Below are 19275 nucleotides of genomic sequence, written 5' to 3'. Positions count from 1 at the left end.
ATTAACAAACTTCACATTGGTGCACTCTCCAAAGGATGAGTGCAGATGATTTTATCGCATAAGAATTCCAGTACAGGGATATTAAAAAGAAAATAACAATACTAAAGAATCAGTCTCAGGAATCACTACTGGTGATACACAAAGTCAGGCAAATGGGAGAATAGAGAGAGAGGAGAAAAGCTGAAACAAGACACGGACAGGTTCAATAAGGCCATACAATACCCAATATCCACAGGTTCAGAAACCTTTCTGTACTTCAGTCAAGAATCTCATTTTGTCACACATGTTGACAAGATGCCATCAAGAATGGTTCTAAGGCACACAGACATTATTTTAATGAATATCTCTAAGAAATAGTCTAGATGGTATCTTGACTACTTTTATTTTAAGGCCGATTCACTTTTTCTTTCCTTCAGACCTGGGAGACATGCTCAAAGCAGCATCTTTAGAGATCTCAAGTCTAATGAACAGAAAAACCACCATTAACTTCTTCCACCAGTTTATCTGCAGGAGGTTTGGGGGGTAGGAGCAACACTAATTGCATTTTTAAACATTGGTGTTTTCATGTTCAGGTTTCCATAATGAATTATTCAAGTCGGTGAGTAAGTCTGGATAGAAAAGAATAATGACCATCTGCTGAAATTTTTCATCTCTCTGAACAGAGGATGAAGCCAGAATCAGTGACCCGGGTGTTCACCTGTCCACTGCTGCAGTAATCCACCATAGAAATGTCTTAACTTGGGAGAAAAAAGTACCCCTGGATGCCTCCCTGTAAAGACTCACTGCACATGAATTCTGTGTGATATTTCTTTTATCATGCTACCTATTTATATCTTTGTAGAAAAAGATGGACTTCTTTTTTTTATATTGTTTTTATTCTCTGAGGTCCCTCTTGTTCATTCTGTCAACTATGTTCAACTCCAGCATCCAGCTTTTCTCCCACAAAGGGACACATTTTCCTCTGAGGACAGACATTTTTCTTCCTCCCTCCATCTTATCAATTTATCCTTTCCCTTTCTTTTACATGCCAATTTTTATCCCACAAGAAAAAGAAGCTTGAAAGCCCTGCTATATGTCTCACAGTAACAAGATAAACGTAGAAGACAAAAGAAAGGCAAAAAAGTCACTGAGACATCAAGAAATAATGCTCAGGTCCCCCTACTTGCAGCAGCTGAATGAGAATGTTAAGTTTTTGTTGAAAGACATTACCCCTGCAATCTTTTCAGGTTTCCTCCTACCAGAGCATGTATTAACTTCCAATTTTTCTCTCATACCAGCAGAGATTTAGGTAAATACAAAAAAATCAACACAAGCTTTTTCCAGCTTAAACATGCTCAGCTTTTGCCTAATTGATACTAGTAAATACTGACATCTTCCATTTTCTTAATTTTTTTTTTCTTCCAGCACTCTAGGAACACTAATAACAATTCATTGTAGAAGGAATATTTTATTAAAACTAGGTACTTTTCACAGCACCACTTTTCTCAAAATACACAATTACAGAAGATTTTAATTAATAGGTATACTGCAACCCGACAGAGCTCCTTTGTTTCATTCTTTACAAAGACAGTATGTTTCCAACTGTATAGAAGCAAATATAGATGAACTAAAAATAATCAAAACAGCAAAGTTTCCACAAGTCTTGCCCATAATGTTTAAAGCACGTGGGGAAATGTGGTCAATGACATGACTTTCAGTCTTTTCTGTTAAAAATGCTACACAACTACCCACAGCCTTGCCATAAATAAAGAAGAAACAAAGATGTAAAGATACATCAAAAAACACACAAACTGTGAGAAGAATGAGAATCCTCTGATTGGTAATCTTACACTTAACTGCTTGAGACTACACAGCTTCAGAAGAGACAATTTAGAAGTCTGTCATATGGTATTTTGAAATTAGAATCAGTATTTCAAGTATTTTGTACATTACGCACCACTGCTGTTTAACATGTAAAAAAATAAAAATCTAAATGTAACATTTTAGCTCTTTGACACATATGTGCTTTGAATTTTACTGTTGGAGGGTTTAGAAGGATGTCACAAAACAGGAGGAGGGAGAAAAAGTGCTTAATGCAGATAAAGTACATTAAAATAAAGTTTAAAAAAAACCCAACTTCTAGCCATGACACTATTTTGTATTAGTCTTACGACTGCTTTACAGTCTTACACTTGGATAGCTAATACAAAAAGTTGTTGGTCTAAAAGAAGCAATGAAATTTTAAAGATATTATTCAGCTTTAAGAACCAAAGAAGAAATAAGTTTTGACTCTTAGTAAAGTTTCTTATACAAAAACAAACTAACAAAAGCTTCTAAATCAATTACTGATATTCTAAATAGACAAACATTTGCTCCAAGAAGTTCATTAAAGTATTTAATCGTCTTTTGAAATGTACATTCCTTTTTTCCTCTGGAACAAAGTCCATATTACTTAGGACACAGAGTATTTTTAAGAGGAGATGCTCTTTGCTCTTGGTTTACAACTGGCATAAGAGACACTGTTCAAATCACTGATGCCCGTTTCTTCATAGCTTTCTTCCCTTAAAAGTATTGCTGGGGGAGGGAGAGAAGAGGGGGTTTGTGTGTTAGTTTAAAACACTGCAAAACAGCTTGACTTCACAGAGCAGAAAAAAGGGGCCTGGCCACAAGTCAACATGTGAGTTCTACTCCCACAACTCATATGCTGAATGATTTTTATTTTGGCTATATTAGTATCTCTAAACAGACTTTCCTAAGTTGGATCAGTTGACTTCTGATTGCGTCCTTCCTCACTAAAGAAATACAACCTGCACAAAAGGTGCTATTTTTCTGCATATAGCTTATGCTGTGGGTTTGTTGCTGTTCCTCAAACTGAACTGGAACTCCAAAACTGTAGACTTGCATATTAAATCACACTTAACTGGTGTGTCTTCAAACACACAGATCATTTCACCATACTATGACTAGAAGCAACACCAATCCAGAGCAAGAGGAGCACAGAATGCACAAGAGCCCAGCACAATTCATGAAGCTAGGAGAACACCTCCACCTATTGAACAAGTCTGCCTGGCTTCTTGAAACTTCCCATCACTTTGTGAACTCACCAGCTCAGGGGAAAAATCCTTAACATGGAGAGGGGGAGATAAAGAAAGGGATAGGAAACAAAGGCAGAGCACAATTCAGAGTCTAGATCAAACCTGAACCCTTATCCTTCCTCCCCCAGAGTAAACATGCCAAGGAAAAGAATAACCCCTGCAGCTTCAGGAAGCCTGAAGCTCTTGCAAATAGAGCCTGTGTAATTGCTGGTCATTCAGCAACACGGGGATCTCCACAGGTGAATGGAAAGAGAAAATAAACACAAAAACAAAAGTCCACGAAGTCAGGAAGAAAGACAAGTAGAAAGATGAGGGGGAACAAAAAGGAACACTTCTCCATAGAAAGGCAAGACATTAAAATAGGCAAAGAATATGCAAGACTTTTGGGGAGGGGAAAAGAAACTTAACTAGAGGGAAAGGCTGAAAAACCACTGCAGAGATAAAACTGGAGCAGCAACTTTAAATCTCAGTAGTAGAAAAGTATTTCCTGACAGCTTCTTCATGGGGTTTCTTCAGTACCCATTTCTGGGTACACATTCAATTACCCCAGAAAGGCACAGGAAAATGCAAATAAAGAGACAAATGTATGAGAATCATTCTCAATTTGTCCACCTTCCAAAAGACAGAGGTACTAATGCATTGTGAAACAACCTTTTTTTAGAGACAGCTCCTGAAATCAGCATCCCAGGTCTGAAAGGAGGTACTTAATCATGCCCATCAGTCTTGACAAACCACTGCCTGTGCAGCTTCTCTGTGGTGTCTTAAGCAACAATGAACCAATGTCCCCTTCATACCTTGTATTTATTACAAGGCAGTAAGTCCCTTCCCCAACTTGAAGTTTTGCTTCTGCTTCATAGCAAATCAACATCATCCACTAACATGGATTGGAGTACAAAAATAGGTGAAATTCATTTACTACGGTGAGAAAATACAGAGAAACCTATCTTCTGCTAGCAGCTAAAATTTACACATTACCTTTGCCCTTTGGACAGTTGATCTCTGCTTATTTTATAACCCCTTTTATCTTCTCATCAACATTTATATCTTTAGAATTCTGTTGCTTCTATAAAAAAACCTCACTGGAGAGCCACATAACACCTTTGCTCAACAGTTACTGTTTTGGCATTTTTCTAATCAAGTTCGATATACTATAGCAGATATATTTGAGCTAGAACAGATTTGTCACGTGTTGTATTAAATTAGAAAACACAACAAACAAGACATATTACACCTGTACCTCCCAGAAGTGTGAGCTGACTACATAATCTCCCTCCTAATAGCAGAGGCACAAATAAAGCAGAAAAAAAATCAGTTAGAATATACAGTAATGGCCAGTAACAAAACAGCAGCGAAGTCTCCATTTCAAGCTTCACTAGGCTCAAAGAGTGGACACTCTTTGGGATGATAGCAGCATTCTTCTCTGATCATGCCAGGAGTCTGAAGAGCACAGTATGAATTTGAAAGACACTAAACATTCCTCCTGCTATTTTCTGAAGTTACTGCTTGAACAAGGGCTAACTTGAATTTCTTAGGTATTGGCAATCCTGAGGAAGAAGCAATGCTCTCTACATTTATTCTTTCTTATTTCTCCACCATTTATTCTTTTCCTGTATAAATTAATGAAAATCAGTCACTGTTATTTTACCAGCACAGACACTGCTCAGACTCTGATCTCTAAACTGATCCTATCTTCACCTCAGGCTCTGTATATTCTCTGCCAACGATCTTCTCTATACAGATTGTAGTTTTGAGGCACTGTGCCCAAAACTTCACCTTCTGGGGGCTCCTAAAAGTTTGAAAGAACAAAAACTGTCTAGGGCTGGATAATGAGAATATTTTCCAAGAGAGCACTACCTGCATCATTTCTTAGTCAGGTCTGAGGGGGTTTTGCAAAACAGTATACAATAGTTCAAGCTTACAGTAAAGGAAAGGAAAAAAGTCAAGTTTTCTCACTAGCTACCTACTGAATACAGATTCAACACAACTCACCAGCACACTTCCTACCAAATCCACCCTGAATGAATGAATATAAAATGAGTAAATATATTGTGAAGGCACTGTTTAACAATCCTACAGTATTAATGCCAGCTTCTTAAACGTTTGGTAAATATTTATGCTTCAGAAACTGTGAAACAAAGGACTAAGGGTGGGAAAGAGCTTAGAAGTTTTCAGGATAAAACAAAGGCACAGTGGGTTTGAAGAGATGGAGGGTACTTAAACACTTATTCTTAAAAATCCTATCACAAAAATACTTATGTGAAGTTAACAGATGATAAAACATTTGCAGAAAGACTACAATTACTTCAAGTACAAATGAAAAATACAACTGCTTTAAGAAGAAAGTCACGAGAGGATCATAATGGCTCCTCAGAAAGAGCAGACTGTCCAGAAAAGAGGAGAAAAGGCAGGTGAGTGCATTCGTTAGTAGCTGGGTAACAAATGGGTGGAATGTAATTTGATATGTAAGAAAAAGAGCTGGAGTTACAAACCAACCCTAAGAACCAGATAGTTCTGAACCCACTGCGAGGACATTGTACTTCCAAACATCCATTCACCTTAGAATGGACGCAGAATTCAGAGCAGAATCCTCTGTCTGCTTGTGCAGTGAAAGCCTCTAATCAATGATCTATACAGGTGATGACTGGCCAAATATCTGTTAGAAGGATTACACAACTCAAAATTAAAAACAAGGGGTATAGCAAGCAATCAAGGCAGTTAACAAGAGAACAAGGCACTCATAAAACAAACACTCAAAATCATCACAGGACTCCCAGTACTCCCAAAACTGACAGGTTTCCTCCAGGATTTCAGTGCAGGTGAATTAGTGGAGATTAAGAGCAGTTCTTCAAAACCTAAGGGGATCCATGACACCAACACAATGCATTCCTTCTTCACACTGGCAATTCCATACTTAAGGGGAAAATTCCTTTCAAGAACGTAATATAGGAAGACTGTAAGACGACTTTACCATAACAGAAATTAAAAGTGAGAAAAATCAACCAATTACAATTCTATTTCTCTGATTTAACTACTCGAGATACCTGATTTTATAAGGAAATCAGTTCCAAGGATTATATTAGAGAAACTCAAACATTTCTTTCCCCCTTCCATCATCTTTCTAGCAAACCAAATAGAGTGATTCACAAACAAGTGAATAACTCATCTTTTTGGCAACCTTCTGTAGTGAATACTGTGTATATTTGCAACAAGCTACCCCAAGCCTTAGTATGAAATTTCCAGCAAACATGACAGTAACATTCAAAGATACCCAAGAAGAAAATAAATATTTGAAAAAAGTAAGAAAACCGTAACTGGTGTGTGTGCAGGTAGTTTGTTTGTTTGCTTAAGAGACAGCCACCAGCACTTCCATCAGTCTTAGGGGGATTCTCTTTGAAGCAATTAATGAAGAATTAGATGCTTACAAGGAAAAACTGAAAACAATTGAAAAACCTAGAAATCCTTCCTATTACATAACTTGTCTGACTAATTCCACACCAAAACATAGGCTGAGCTCCAAACTAGAGAAAAAGCCTAACAGAATACAGCTCCTCTTGTTTCCTCTTAGCACTTAACAGAAGAACCTAGTGTCCAACCTCACTTTTGTTTGCATAGGCAACAGTAAAATGGCAAACTGTGGAAATAAAAATATGCAGCTCAGTTTTGAATTATCACACTTGAAATTACTCACTATAAGAAACAACCTCAGGACCCAGCAAGTTCTGTGTTTTCTGATTTAAAAACACTGTCAAGAAGTGGTATTAAAAGCAACAAAATTGGTACAGGAGTTCTGAAATCCAAGGAGGTTCCACACAATGACAGATCTCACATGGGACCAGACTTACTGGCAACCTGCAAGTGTTCCACATTGGTAGTATCACATGTGACTTCACAGCGTGAATAAATAATTATTTAGGCCACAAATCCACATTCACATTCTTCTCAAAATATCTCTGACCAGAGCCTGGGAATTGCCAGCAAGGGCCTTAAAGGAGGCAACAGTATCCTTTCAAAATGCTCCTCCTCTTAAAATAAGACTCTGGTAGAAGGGAATTAGGTGCCTACAGATAAAACCTGAAATACATGAGCCAAGTACAAGCAATTAAAGCCTTCCCTATGCAAGTCTGCAGAACCCAGAACAGTAGCATCTCAATATGGTGTAAATAATTACAATTACCACAGCAATGTTAGCTGTTGTGTTTTACAAGTTAGAAAAGAGCCTGAAGATTGCAAATACGCACAATCTACTCAAGTGTCTTTTCCTTTTAATGCAACAAGTGGGTGTCAGCAGAGAGAGCAACTGCTGCTTGATTTAATTCGGTCAAGAGAGCTCAAGGAACTAGGTCAAGACCCAGAAGAACATGCACTCATACAGTGAACCAGTGGAGAAAAGTTGGCTAAAAGCATTTAGAAGCTGGAAAAAAAAAATCACCTTTGCAAATGTCAGTCTGACTTGTAGAGCCATACAAACCAGTTCCATACATCTCTGCCAAACTAAAGATGTCTTTATTTCCACATCAGTACATTTTTAAAAATTCAGCTCCTGTCCAGCAAGCTAAGACTTCATGCAAAACATGAGATAAATATATATGTATATGCACTGCCCTATGCACAATGCTTATTTCTACATTGCAGGACTTACAGCTTTTAAAAATGCCAACACAGTTCCCTTTCTTTACAGCAGTAGAATTTAAAACTTAATTTGCTCTGGAAAGCCTATGGTTAATACAAAGTATATTTTCTGGTCCTAAACCAGTGAAAACTGAACATTTGTCCATAGCACAACGTGGCCAAATTCCAACTCAATTCAATATAAATTGCATTCTCTGTTCATGTAAGGGCAATATTCAGAAGAGAATAAAGTTTTGCAGTTCAAGATAGGGAGATATCAATGAGACAGGTGATGCTTACAAAGATCTGACACTGGCCTGAAGAAACAGGAGATAAAAGGAAAAGCAGAAAGAGTTTGTGTCATTTCTGTTAACTGTGTATCTGGCTCTGCTTAGTGCAAACATCACCTAAATTCCAGGGTCATGATGCAGTAGAACAACAGAGAAATCAAGTTTTGTTAAAAAGAAAAAAATCAAGCAAAGCGCTAATAGCAATATGTTAATTAAAAGTAAAATTCAATTGTGAATGTTACCTCTTTTGCTGTCTGCTATTAAATATAAATTACTATCAGCAGAAAGAAAATAAAACAACACTTGAAGCAGGCACACTGTTGTTTGCCGACTTCTTTGTGCCAGTGTTAAGGCCCTCTTGCTCCACTACTGCAAAAGAGCCAAGCTAGTTTACTAGAAAAACGAGAAATGCCAAGAATCAGACAAGGAAAATTGGCTGCTCTAGACAATGATGGCTTACACGGCTTTACATGAGTAGCTTTATAGAAGTAACAAAAGCTTCTATGAAACCTTAGTGTACTTCAATCAAAGCATGTGGGAACCTATGCAGTTATTCCCAGCCAAGTCTGCAGTTTGTTTATAGAAAACAGGTTTCAGATTTCCAAGAGCAATCCCACAAAATCTACTCAGAAGAGCAGCACCAGCATACTACGAGTGCACGCAGATGAAAACACACCTAAAAGACAGCTTTGTGTTAAGAACCCTGGTGAACGTACAGGTTCAATCTTTGGCCAGAAATTTATCCCGACAATGAATCCTACATAGGAGTTCTCTCTGCTGCTCTGACTTTCCTTCTGCAGATCTCCTCACCTACCATCCCCCTTGCCCCACAACTTCCACAAATGCAAGGAGCGTCCCAATGAAACCGAGTGACCTCACCTTTCATTTTGACAGTGGGGGAATTGGGTCCAGCCGATTGCTTCCTCCATCCTCTCCAGTTCTGGCAAAGGCTCTCTGCCTCAGAGATGAAGGAACAAAGAGAGTCTTCTTCAAAGCGATCGGAGTCTTCAAATGAAAACCTCTCCCCGTCCTCCCACTCTGCGAACATGAGTTCCATCACATCCGACAGGCGACGTGGGGGAAAAGAAGAAAGACAAGAACAGCACTGCTCACTTTTAACAGGTGAACGGACTTGAGGGCTCTCGCAATACTTAAAATCTCAGGTTTGATTTGATCCCCATACCAGGAAAAAACAAAGTCAGCGCTGTCTGAGATGGGAGAAGCAGGAAATAACTAAGGGCCAGCTGGTAAAAATTCCATGGGGAAAAAAAAAAAAAAGTTGTTAAAAAAGTTAAAAAATGCTTATGCCCACAGAATGTACTCGAGGCGGAGGGAGCTGGTTAGTCCATGAGAGCTGCCTCCAGGCGGGACAGGTGCCTGCCGGGCACACGGAGGGTCTGAAGGCTCCCGGCGCCGCAGGACGTGGGAAGGGGCCGGCTTCCTCCTCCGGGGCTCCGGCGGGGGGGCCGCCGGTGTCTGTGCGCAGGGCCGGGTCTCCCTGAGGTTGTGCTTGTCTCACTCCCGGCGCAGGAACCGAGGGGAGGGCGGGCAGGGGCAGCGGCGGGGGCCGGGGGGAAACAACTTCCCTCCCGCTCGCGGGGGCTTAGAAACGGCCCGGTGGGGCCGGAGCGCCCGAGAGGGGCGGCGCGACCTCCCGGCTGCTCGTCACGGGCACCGGCACCGGCAGCGGCGCGGGCGGGCAGGCGGCGGCTCCGGCCTCACGGGGGCGCGGGCGGCGGCCGGCGGGGAGCGCCCGGCGCTGGTCCCGGCGGGCAGGGCGGGGGCAGCCCGTCGCCGCTCCGGTCGCGGTGGCCGCGCGGTGTCTCTATGAGCCCATGGCCGGCGGGCCCCGCTGGACGCCCCCGAGCCCGGCGCGGCCCCGGCGGTTCGCGGCCCCGGCGGGTCCCGTCCCTGCCCGGCGCGGGCACCAAGATGGCTCCGCGCTTCCCAGCTTCACCTGCGACACCCCCCGCCAGCTGAGCGCCGCTTCCGCCGCCGCGCTTCCGGCTTCCGCCGCGCGGGGCATGCCGGGCCGGGCGGCCGCTCCCCGCGGGCGGGGCCGCGCCGGGGGACCGCGGCTCCCCCGGGACGGGCCGGGCTCGGCGGGCGCCTGACACACCCAGCGGGCTGCGGCCGCGATAAAACAACAGCCTCGGTGTTGGGCCTGTCCGCACCGCCGTGGGTAGCGAGAGAGCGCTAGTGCTGCTAAAATGTGGGGGTTACCCCGGAACGCGCCGAAGATGGGTTGCATGAGGTAGAAATCACTGAGCTGTGATCATCTGATTGGAGATGAGAGAAATACACGAGTTCCTAGCAACATTTTCTATTAGAAGAAAAACAGCAGGAAAGAAGATCAAGGGGAAAAAGGAAATAAAGTGAGGGGACCGTGGCTCGAGTAAGTCGCGTTCGAGTGCAGTGAGCGCTCTCCTTCGGCCGGGAGCCCCTCGCTCCCCGAGCTCTGAGGGGCTGCTCGGCTCCGAACAACTCCAGAATTCAGAGGAGAGAACTCACGTGCCAGGTCCATGAGGAATTGCCTAGGCTACCTAAGGTCTCCTCTCCTACCCACTCTGAAAGCAGCAGAGGTGACTTTTCTTTTTCCTTTTTTTTTTTTTTTTTTCCTATACTTCTCTTTCTTGGAGTTCTTCTAGGTTCATTGCTCTATTGAGAGAATTGACCGATAAAATACCAAAGGATAAGTTTGCTCTTTGCATACATGTCAGCCAAACAGCTGGACCTACACCTTCCATCCTGTGTTCGTACAGAGGGGAAAAGCAAATGACGGGGGGAAAAATGAGCTAGGGAAAGAAAAGGATTACACACTAAGAAATAGTAGATGTAGAGCTGAGAGCAACTGAAATGCATGTGGGAACACTGACAATCTCCCTCACCTCATTCTGATCCTCAATCCAAAAGAATTATATTAATTGATGAGTCCTCACAGAGGGTCCTAAGTGATGCACCTTGGATTTTAAAGGAAATTTCTGCATGATTTGTCCTTACAAACGTATTGCTTCCCCGTTTAAGGGTTCGATGACAAAGGTGCCTTGCAGCAGTGTCCATCAGCTGTAGGAGGTTTGGTCACCCATTGAAGTGTCAGATCCTTCAGTGCCCCGAGGCAGACATCCCGCAGGTGCCCTGGGCAGGGAGGCACGACATGGGGCAGTGTGCCACGGCACAGCTTGCCAAGTTCTGCCTCCTGTGCCGCCTAAGCCTACACAAAGTCGTACTGTGCTGACACCTGACCCCATCGCATCTGTACTGCCAAATAACCTGTTAGTGCACCACGCCAGCGGTAATTCAGGAGACACACCTGCCTGATAATGGGAATTCTGGTGGGTTACATCAGTAGCACGCTGAGTCAAGGGCATTGCAGAGAATCTCTGCCTCATGAGAGAGCAAAGATACACAAAGGCATTGTAATTCTTGATGCAGTGTTGCATAAAAGGAGGATTTCCCCTTAGGAAAGGTGTTTCCCTAGTAAGAAAAAAGCATTTAGAAGACTGTAAGAATTTCAAATTAAAAAAAAATGCAGCTGAAACTTTGAAGAGTATTTTCATGGGGAAAAGGAGATGGAGGAAAAAGAAATCAAACACATTGTGTCCAAGGAGTGAAGAGGTAACTACAGGTGAAATTCAGCACCCTGCCTCAGATGTGGTGGCACTTGAAATGACAGAAGTGGGCAGGGAAATGAAGTGATGCCATAAGGCTGATGCTGCTCACCAGTATCTTTTGACATTATGTGCAACACAGCACTGTTACATCAAAAAAGGGGAGAGGAGAGGAGGAATATTAGACAGTACTAATTATAAGGGGACCTCAATACATTGTGTTTGATTCCATCACAATTAACAATCCTCACTCCCATTCCTCCTTCTTCCAGCTTTGGGATACCACAAGTTATAGAAATTTCCAAAGAAATCTTGCCTTCGCTTTCTTAAATGTCACAGGCTGAAAGCATGGAAGAGGTGATGAAAATAACGAGACAAGCAAAGCAGTGAACATTTGCACTTTGATCTTAATGTGCATTTCAGGACCCTGTAAAAATGTGTCTCTGGCTTGTGCAGACCAGGCCTGAGTGTGTTGTTGCCCTGGCCAACATGAGGGAGTGCAGGTGTGAGTGCTTTGCTTCTCCTTGTCCTCATGGCTTGGAAAGACACACAAGTTCATAAACACTCGTTCATTATTTTTCCCCAGCCAACTTATTGCATGAGACAGGCATGTATTTTCCCTTGTGGATCTTTCAACAGACAAAAAATAGAGACTGAAAAATATCTGACAGTTTCAGCAGTGTTCTGCTGGAAAGAAAGAAATTCAGTAAGAAATTCTGCAGAAATGACAAGGTTGCCAGTAAAATGTTTTCTTGCTTACAGATATGTACTTTTTTTTCTTTTCTTCTCTTATTTCAGAAAAAGGAAATTGCTGTTCAGAATTCCTCTGACTCCAATGTAGACAGTTTTCAAAATGCAGATTCCATATGAGAGAGACACATATGAGTGCACATACGCATACCCTAAAGCAGAATTGCAACACTTACATTTATTTCCTGTCTTAAACTCTCGCTGGGGACTAAAAATCAATGAGAAGTCTGCATTGCACCCCAGAAGTGTCTGCTTTTCACTGGTGAGTCGTGCTACACTACCAGTCCTATCCAGCATGTTTTTTATTTCTGATTGCATAGAAAGTAAAACACATCCTTGCAATGGCCTGAATCTAATACAGACTCAATAACAAAATACAGCACTCTGGAGATTTTCACTGCAAGTGCAGCGGGACCCAGCTGTTCAGCTCCATTCTGACTCAACAAAGGTTTCATTGTCTCTTCGCATGCGATAATGCACTCACAAATGACAAGCAAAGGCAAATTCTTAAAGCACACATATGGCTTTGTGTGTAAGTAATATATTGGATGTGCAGAATAATAGGGGTTTGTGCTCTAGAACTATAGCACTATGGCAAACTGCCAAAAGTTCCTGTTCCTCCTAGATGATCACTGTTTCATGCTATACTGATCATTTAATTAATAACTAATAATAATTAATAACAGACATTAAACATCTCCACAGACATAACAACCAGCCACCGTTATTTATTTCAAATCACTAGGCCTGTACAACAGATGGAGCAAATAACTGTCTTAGCACAAAAGAAGGGACAGCACACAGCTCATTGCTCCTTGCTCTGCTTCTAACTAGGCAAATGGCTGTACAAGATGCACAGAGCTTTTCCAGACAAAGCATACTAGGAAGCTGAAAGCAAAGCTGTCCTGAGGTATTAGAAGATAAATTTCCCCCATTTGGATTGAGCATTTTCCTATCTTTGACTAATCCTTGCCACAGAAGACTTTGAACTGATGTTGTCCAAGCTCCTATCTCTGGGATCTTAGAGAATATGAAAATGTGCCTGATTAAAGCCTTATTCAAAACTAAATTCTCCATTTGTGAGATAAGTGACTGGTACATACATACACACACGGAAAATAGAGTCAGTAGGGAAACTCTTTGCAACAGCTGCTAAAATTACTGTTATACAGCAGGAGACAACAATTATGGCTAAGACCTCATGTATGAACATAACTGCTACTCTTCAGAAAGAGAAGATGGCGTTTACAGATAATATTGCCTGCAAGGATTTACTGAGCATATGTTGTCTGGCATCTTGTATTTCACAGGATACGAGTATATTTTCCTCTTCCTTTCACACCAACCTGCAGGAGCATTTGTTTTTGTTTTCACACTTCCTTTTGCATTACCAAAGCTAAGAGTCTGGCAGGGTCTAATATGCACCATGCAGTCAGAGATAAAAGCACCAAGCTAAAGCAAATTTAAATGTTCTCCATTTTGCAGAGGGGAAAGAAAACAACTATTACACTGCAAGTCCTCTTTTTCCTCAGTCAGTATCACATCTGGACATTTCCTCAGCCAGTATGAAAAGATTGTGTAAGCAGTATAATAACTCTCTCCTTTGGCCAGAGAGCAGGTTAGATACATCATTTATGGAAACTCAGCAATTGATAACTCTTTTTAAAGAATGCATTAGCCTAACTGGCCATGTTATAGCCTTGAAAGCTTCCTAAATACTCCAAGAAGCCTCTTTTGATGCTGGCAAAACATAGGTTCCTGGGCTTATTTTCAGTTCACCAAAAACAATCCAGGAAAATTGCTAAATCTGACATTCCTTCTCTAGTAATCTAAAATTTTAGAAATCAAAAATGGTAATTAAAAATAAAATGTGCTGCAGAAGCTGACCCTTAACATACCTTTGCTGCAGAAGACAAGTTTCTGTATTAGTTTCTGAGGGTACATTCAGCTGGTAAGTGAAGGATAGCTGTTAGAGAATGTAGGAAGCCCACTTGTTCATGCCGAGGCCAACATACACTGCTCTGCAATGTATACAGGCAGATCTTGGCTAAGTGGAGTGATGCTCTGCTGTAGTTACATGCTTCTCATATCTTCATGAGCAGAAACTTTCCCCATGCTATGCAACCTTCTCCTTCAGATGAAACTCACCATAGCAAAATTTGCACTGTAGCTGCTGTTTAGCAGTGAATTCTTTCAAAATATAAGTAACAGGTAGATTAGTACTTAAATATACGGATTAAAGATTGCTGAGAAAAGGTGATTCTAAAATGCAAGAACAACAGTGTACAAATATTATGGACAGTAAAATGGTTTGTATTCTCCACAGCCTTTCCCTAGAAAAATAATCTAACCATGGAGTTAGGGATGCGAGGGGTTTTATTTTAAAAATTGAGTTTGTGCTACCTCTCATCACATCCCAGTGGGAAGCTCAATCATCAATTAAATTGTCAATCTAACATAAGGTTGTCTCTTACAAATAGTGTGGTTGCTACAACCACGCAGCAACACTTCACTTCAGAAAACACACCTGACAAGTTTTGTGCTCCTGGGTGTGGGTAGGGGCCAGTGCTGTTCCAATTACATACATTTAACTGGCCTGCTTTCAGTAACAAAGAGGAGACACTAACAAACATACTATGCATGTCATGTTGACTGGAAACTACATGGACTGCTAGATACAGGGACAATCACTTTTCCTTTTCTGGTATAAGTGAGGGGGAAAAAATTTCCCTGGAGCTACTGACTTGAGCAAGTAGGATTTATTGCAGGGTGCTCTGTAAAACAAATCAGTAGAGCCTTAAAATTATCTGAATGCTTATTGGTAAAGAGTGTTCATCTATTCTACCTGCAGATCTTGTATCCCTGGTGTATACAGGAGGCAAGCTCTTTCAACAGGATTCTCCTTTATGAGACTTAGGCATTCTCAGATTAAAGCTGCTGTTTCTATTTTCATCTCTCTGGGCAGGTGACCAACCTTTAGCAGGTACTGACAGGTGTTTGTTTTGAGCACTGCCTCAAAGGCTTCCAGCTTTTTTAGTCAGATCTTCATTTTCGGCCATGGCCCTGCAAAACGCTGTGACAAGATCCTATAAAACTTACTATCCAAAACTTTAATGCATTTCCCATTATTTCACGTGTATTTTTGGGGGAAGGTAACTAGATTTGTGTAATTATGTCATCACCTTTAGCGTTAAATCTAGCAAACTATATTTATTTAGGATGGTTAATTGTAATAGTAGGGGTTTAGTGAGCAGTGGCACACTCCTTGCTTATTTCTTCAGGAATCCTGACTCATCTAAACAGAGGCATCTGATTCAAATACAGCATCATCCCTAAGTTTCAACCACAAAGTTGCATCAGTTTAACCAAATTGTTAAACCAATGTAACTGTACAGACAAGCCTTGCAGGAAAATAAAGATATCTCAGGCCTTAATCAACCTAGCTGTGACTCAAACATGTGGGGAGTTAAAAGGCTTTCTGCTGAGACTTCAGCATAATTGTCCTGAATAACAGAATCTGCTTCTTAGTCTTGCAGGAGATAACAAAATGGTAAACCTGAAGCAAAGGAGCTTTCCTCTGGTATGTTTGCTCACTGGTTCTCCAATCCCACTATCAGAGGTTATAATCCTACTCTACCTCCAGCACGCCTGTATGTGCAAGTGGGGAGTGGGGAAAAGAATGAGGAGCTAACCTTTAGAAGCACATGTTCTTTTCATACATCTCTGATTTACACAGAGCAGATTAGTTAAATTGTAAAGAAAAAGGTTTTGTTGTGTTTGAAGTGCTTCTGTCCTCTTTCCAAGAAGAAAGTGACAGAAAAGTGTTAACTTTTGCAGTGGTTTCAGCTGAGTTGTCCACTTACACTGCCACAGTAAGTGTCCCCGCACTACAGTCTCTGCAGAGACGAGGGCGCTGTCCAGGCTGGTGGGTGGGCAAACAGGAGAACACACTGCTGCACAGCTTCTCCTCACAGAAACCCTTGGCAGCACCTGCTGCTGCCTCCTGAGCCCCAGGGCTGCCAGGGGCTGGGAACCAACCAAAACATCCTCAGCAAATGCTTCCCAACAGGATTAACTTGCTGCAATTTTAATTCCTGCCAGCTTCTTTCTTCTGTTGGGCAACAACAGAGCTTGAGCCCAGCACTGAGTTCCACCTGTTCCCAGCTCAGCCCTTAGCTGCCCTGATGTGAGCATGGAAGCCACTGCAGACATCAAGGGACAGGAGAAACAAGGCCTTTTGCTTAGCTGACAGTGACACAGCTTCACAGCTTCTCATTAGTAAAGCTGATCCAAAGAAGTTGGTTCTTCCTTTCAGGCGACAAGCTAGTTTTGAAAACTGCAAAGAGAACAGTGCCTTTCATTTCTGGCACTGTGAGAAAGTGTGAGATTTGAAAAGCAGGGAGGAGAAGATCAAGTGATGCACTGGGGTCTCACCAATTTGTTTGAATTTGTCTGTCCTACACCTGTCCTCCTTCAGCACTTCTTAAATCCAAAGGTTTTTCTAAACATAAATTACTCCAGCTGGACCATCCATATATTTAAAGATTCATTTTGCTGTCTCTGCTTCCTCTTTTCACTTTTACATATGAACAAAATTCCATAGAAACCTCCTACCAATGCCAGGAACCCCTTCTAGAACAGGCCAGTTGAAGAGTAGCATGGGACTCAGCCCAGCAAACCAAGGCAATATGAGCAGGATCCTGTCTCCCATCACTACAAAGAGGAAACTATAGCAAAGTAAGAATTTTTTTAATGTCCATGGTGATACCTGAATGCTCTTCTTCCTCTCTCCCAATGAATATGGTAGCTATCTTAGTTAGAAAACCACATGAAGTAAAACTCAGTTTTCTCCTCATTCATATTTCAATTTCAAAATCCAGAACTATCTTAGACTAGCCACTCTGAAACGAGTGAGCTCATGCCATACGCTCCTCCCAAGCCTTTTCACCACAGGAAGGCAGCAGTCAAGTGCTTTAATACAAAATGACATTTGACAGGCTTGTAATCTTAACCACAGTTTCAACATTGTTTTCCAGGCAGTGACTACAGAAGAGCACTGCAGGACTGATGGGATGAAGGGATGCCTCCCATGGCAGGCCAGCTAAAACACCTGAACTCCACTTCCCAGTTTTGCATGAGCAAGAAGGGAAATGTAGGTAGGTGTAGAAAACCTCAAAGGCAGGCATGAAGTGAGGGAAGTGTTAACTACAAGCAGTTTTTTCTTCAGTGAGTGCATGTTGGTTTCCAACAGCAGGCTGGAGTCAGTAGATGCAAAAACTTACACACTGTAATTCTTGGGGTCTACAGGTATCAGCTAACACCAAGTTCCAGTCTAACCCTAATGACTTAGGAAAGTCATTGCATACCTTGCAAGGAGCTGGACCATGTTTCAAAACAGACTTTTTTTTACAGAAATTCAGGTTTCAGCAGTGGGGCAGCATGGGTAGAGTATAAGTGTTCTTCAACCAATGGCTCATTCAAACTGAATTTTCCTTATCCCACTTCCACTTTTCCAGAGGCTGGCTTTGACTCTTGAGAGTGATGACACATGAATTGTAGACTAAAAGGAGACTAAGTCATGCCAAACAAGTTTGTATAGAAAGATCACCTTGAACAACAAATCAGAAAGCTGATGTATTAAAACCTGTTAACTTTTTAAATGCAATGAGCTGACCTGCTCTTTACCTGTTCCAAGTGACAAAAAAATGTCACATTTGAAGAACTGTTGTCTTTTATTGTAATGATAGCTAATGTGATGCTGACTTTGTGACATGCTATAGCATGTTGAAGCTTCTCTAAAAATAATGTCAATAGAGAAATTTAATTAACTTAACTCAGTGCTGAAAAAAATTCCTAAAATCTGTCCTTGGAACAGATTCTTTTATTAAAAGTAAGACAGAGCCCCACACCATCACAGTACAATCCATTTATTAACATACCTTGTGAGCCATTAGTTTTGATCCAGGGGACATGACAGCTTTGGCACTTGACTGATTTCAGAGGTACTCAGCCCTTAGTAGAAAGGGATTTTAATAGGACTTGAGTGGGCTACTACACAAACAAGTTTCTGATGTGGAAAATTAAGTATTTTTCCAAACAAGTGCAAACACAGCCCAGGAGATGTGCATTAGTCCAGGTCACAGTGCCTTGTTCTACAAGGAGTAGTCCCAACGTGGTTTCCACCAGAGGTGATTCTGTTCTCTCTAGCTCTAGCTGTAAGAAACTCCCAGTGAGTCTATCAAATGTTAAATACCACAGTGTAGTTTCATCTCTCCAGAGTTTTCATCAGATTGCTGAATATACACATAAAAAATCTGTTTTCAAGTGGTCAGTGAAACATTGCAGCTCTTTTGGGGTGAAGAGACTTCAAGATACAGGCTTCAGAAAGAAAGGAAGATAGACAAAAGGCAGATCTACCTCTGTTCCTTCTGAGAGAGCAAATACTCGTTTTCCTGGTTCCTCACCAATGCCTCCACTATACCTTTGGGAAATTGTTCTGTTATTTTCTGTTACAAGTTTACAGAGATTGCAAGGATAATTGACATCCTGTCCAATTTAATAAACAGCTACCTGATTAATTATAGCACAGAACATAATTCATAGAAATCATCAGAACAGTGTTCAGCCACAAGAAAGTGATAAATCTTTATCTTCAGGTGGCCAAAGTGTGAACAGGTTTGAGATAGTACCACTGCAGGCACTGCAGGTCAGGAAGACCGCAGTACTGGGGCAGATTTTGGAGCACTGGGGTATTCTCTCAAAGAGGGATAGGAGCAGCACTAAGCACTGCTCCTTAGATCCTTACCATTGCCGTATTTCTACTCCTGCCAAAGTTCTTAGCCACTCACAGTGATGTTCCCTTCCTCACACAACCATGATGGGCCACTGCTATGAAAAGTTCTCTCAGAGCATCCATGTGGCACAGTGCAGCCACCAGCAACACTG

At 41.7% G+C, this 19275-nt stretch overlaps 1 protein-coding gene across 2 annotated transcripts in view; it reads right to left on the bottom strand.

Annotated features, from left to right (window-relative positions):
• Positions 1–9928, bottom strand: part of ZSWIM8 (zinc finger SWIM-type containing 8) — a 56120-nt gene extending 46192 nt beyond the window's left edge. For both annotated transcript variants that reach the window (XM_066324042.1, XM_066324043.1), the window contains exon 1: positions 8852–9928. In XM_066324042.1, the coding sequence (XP_066180139.1) occupies positions 8852–9029 (178 nt within the window). In that variant the 5' untranslated portion in view covers positions 9030–9928. The remainder of the gene's footprint in view (positions 1–8851) is intronic.
• Positions 9929–19275: the final 9347 nt, after the last annotated feature.

Source organism: Sylvia atricapilla, chromosome 8 (assembly GCF_009819655.1).
Source record: "Sylvia atricapilla isolate bSylAtr1 chromosome 8, bSylAtr1.pri, whole genome shotgun sequence".
NCBI classification, from domain to species: domain Eukaryota; kingdom Metazoa; phylum Chordata; class Aves; order Passeriformes; family Sylviidae; genus Sylvia; species Sylvia atricapilla.
Note: the sequence above shows the minus strand (reverse complement) of the source record. Positions and strands in the feature narration are given on the sequence as shown.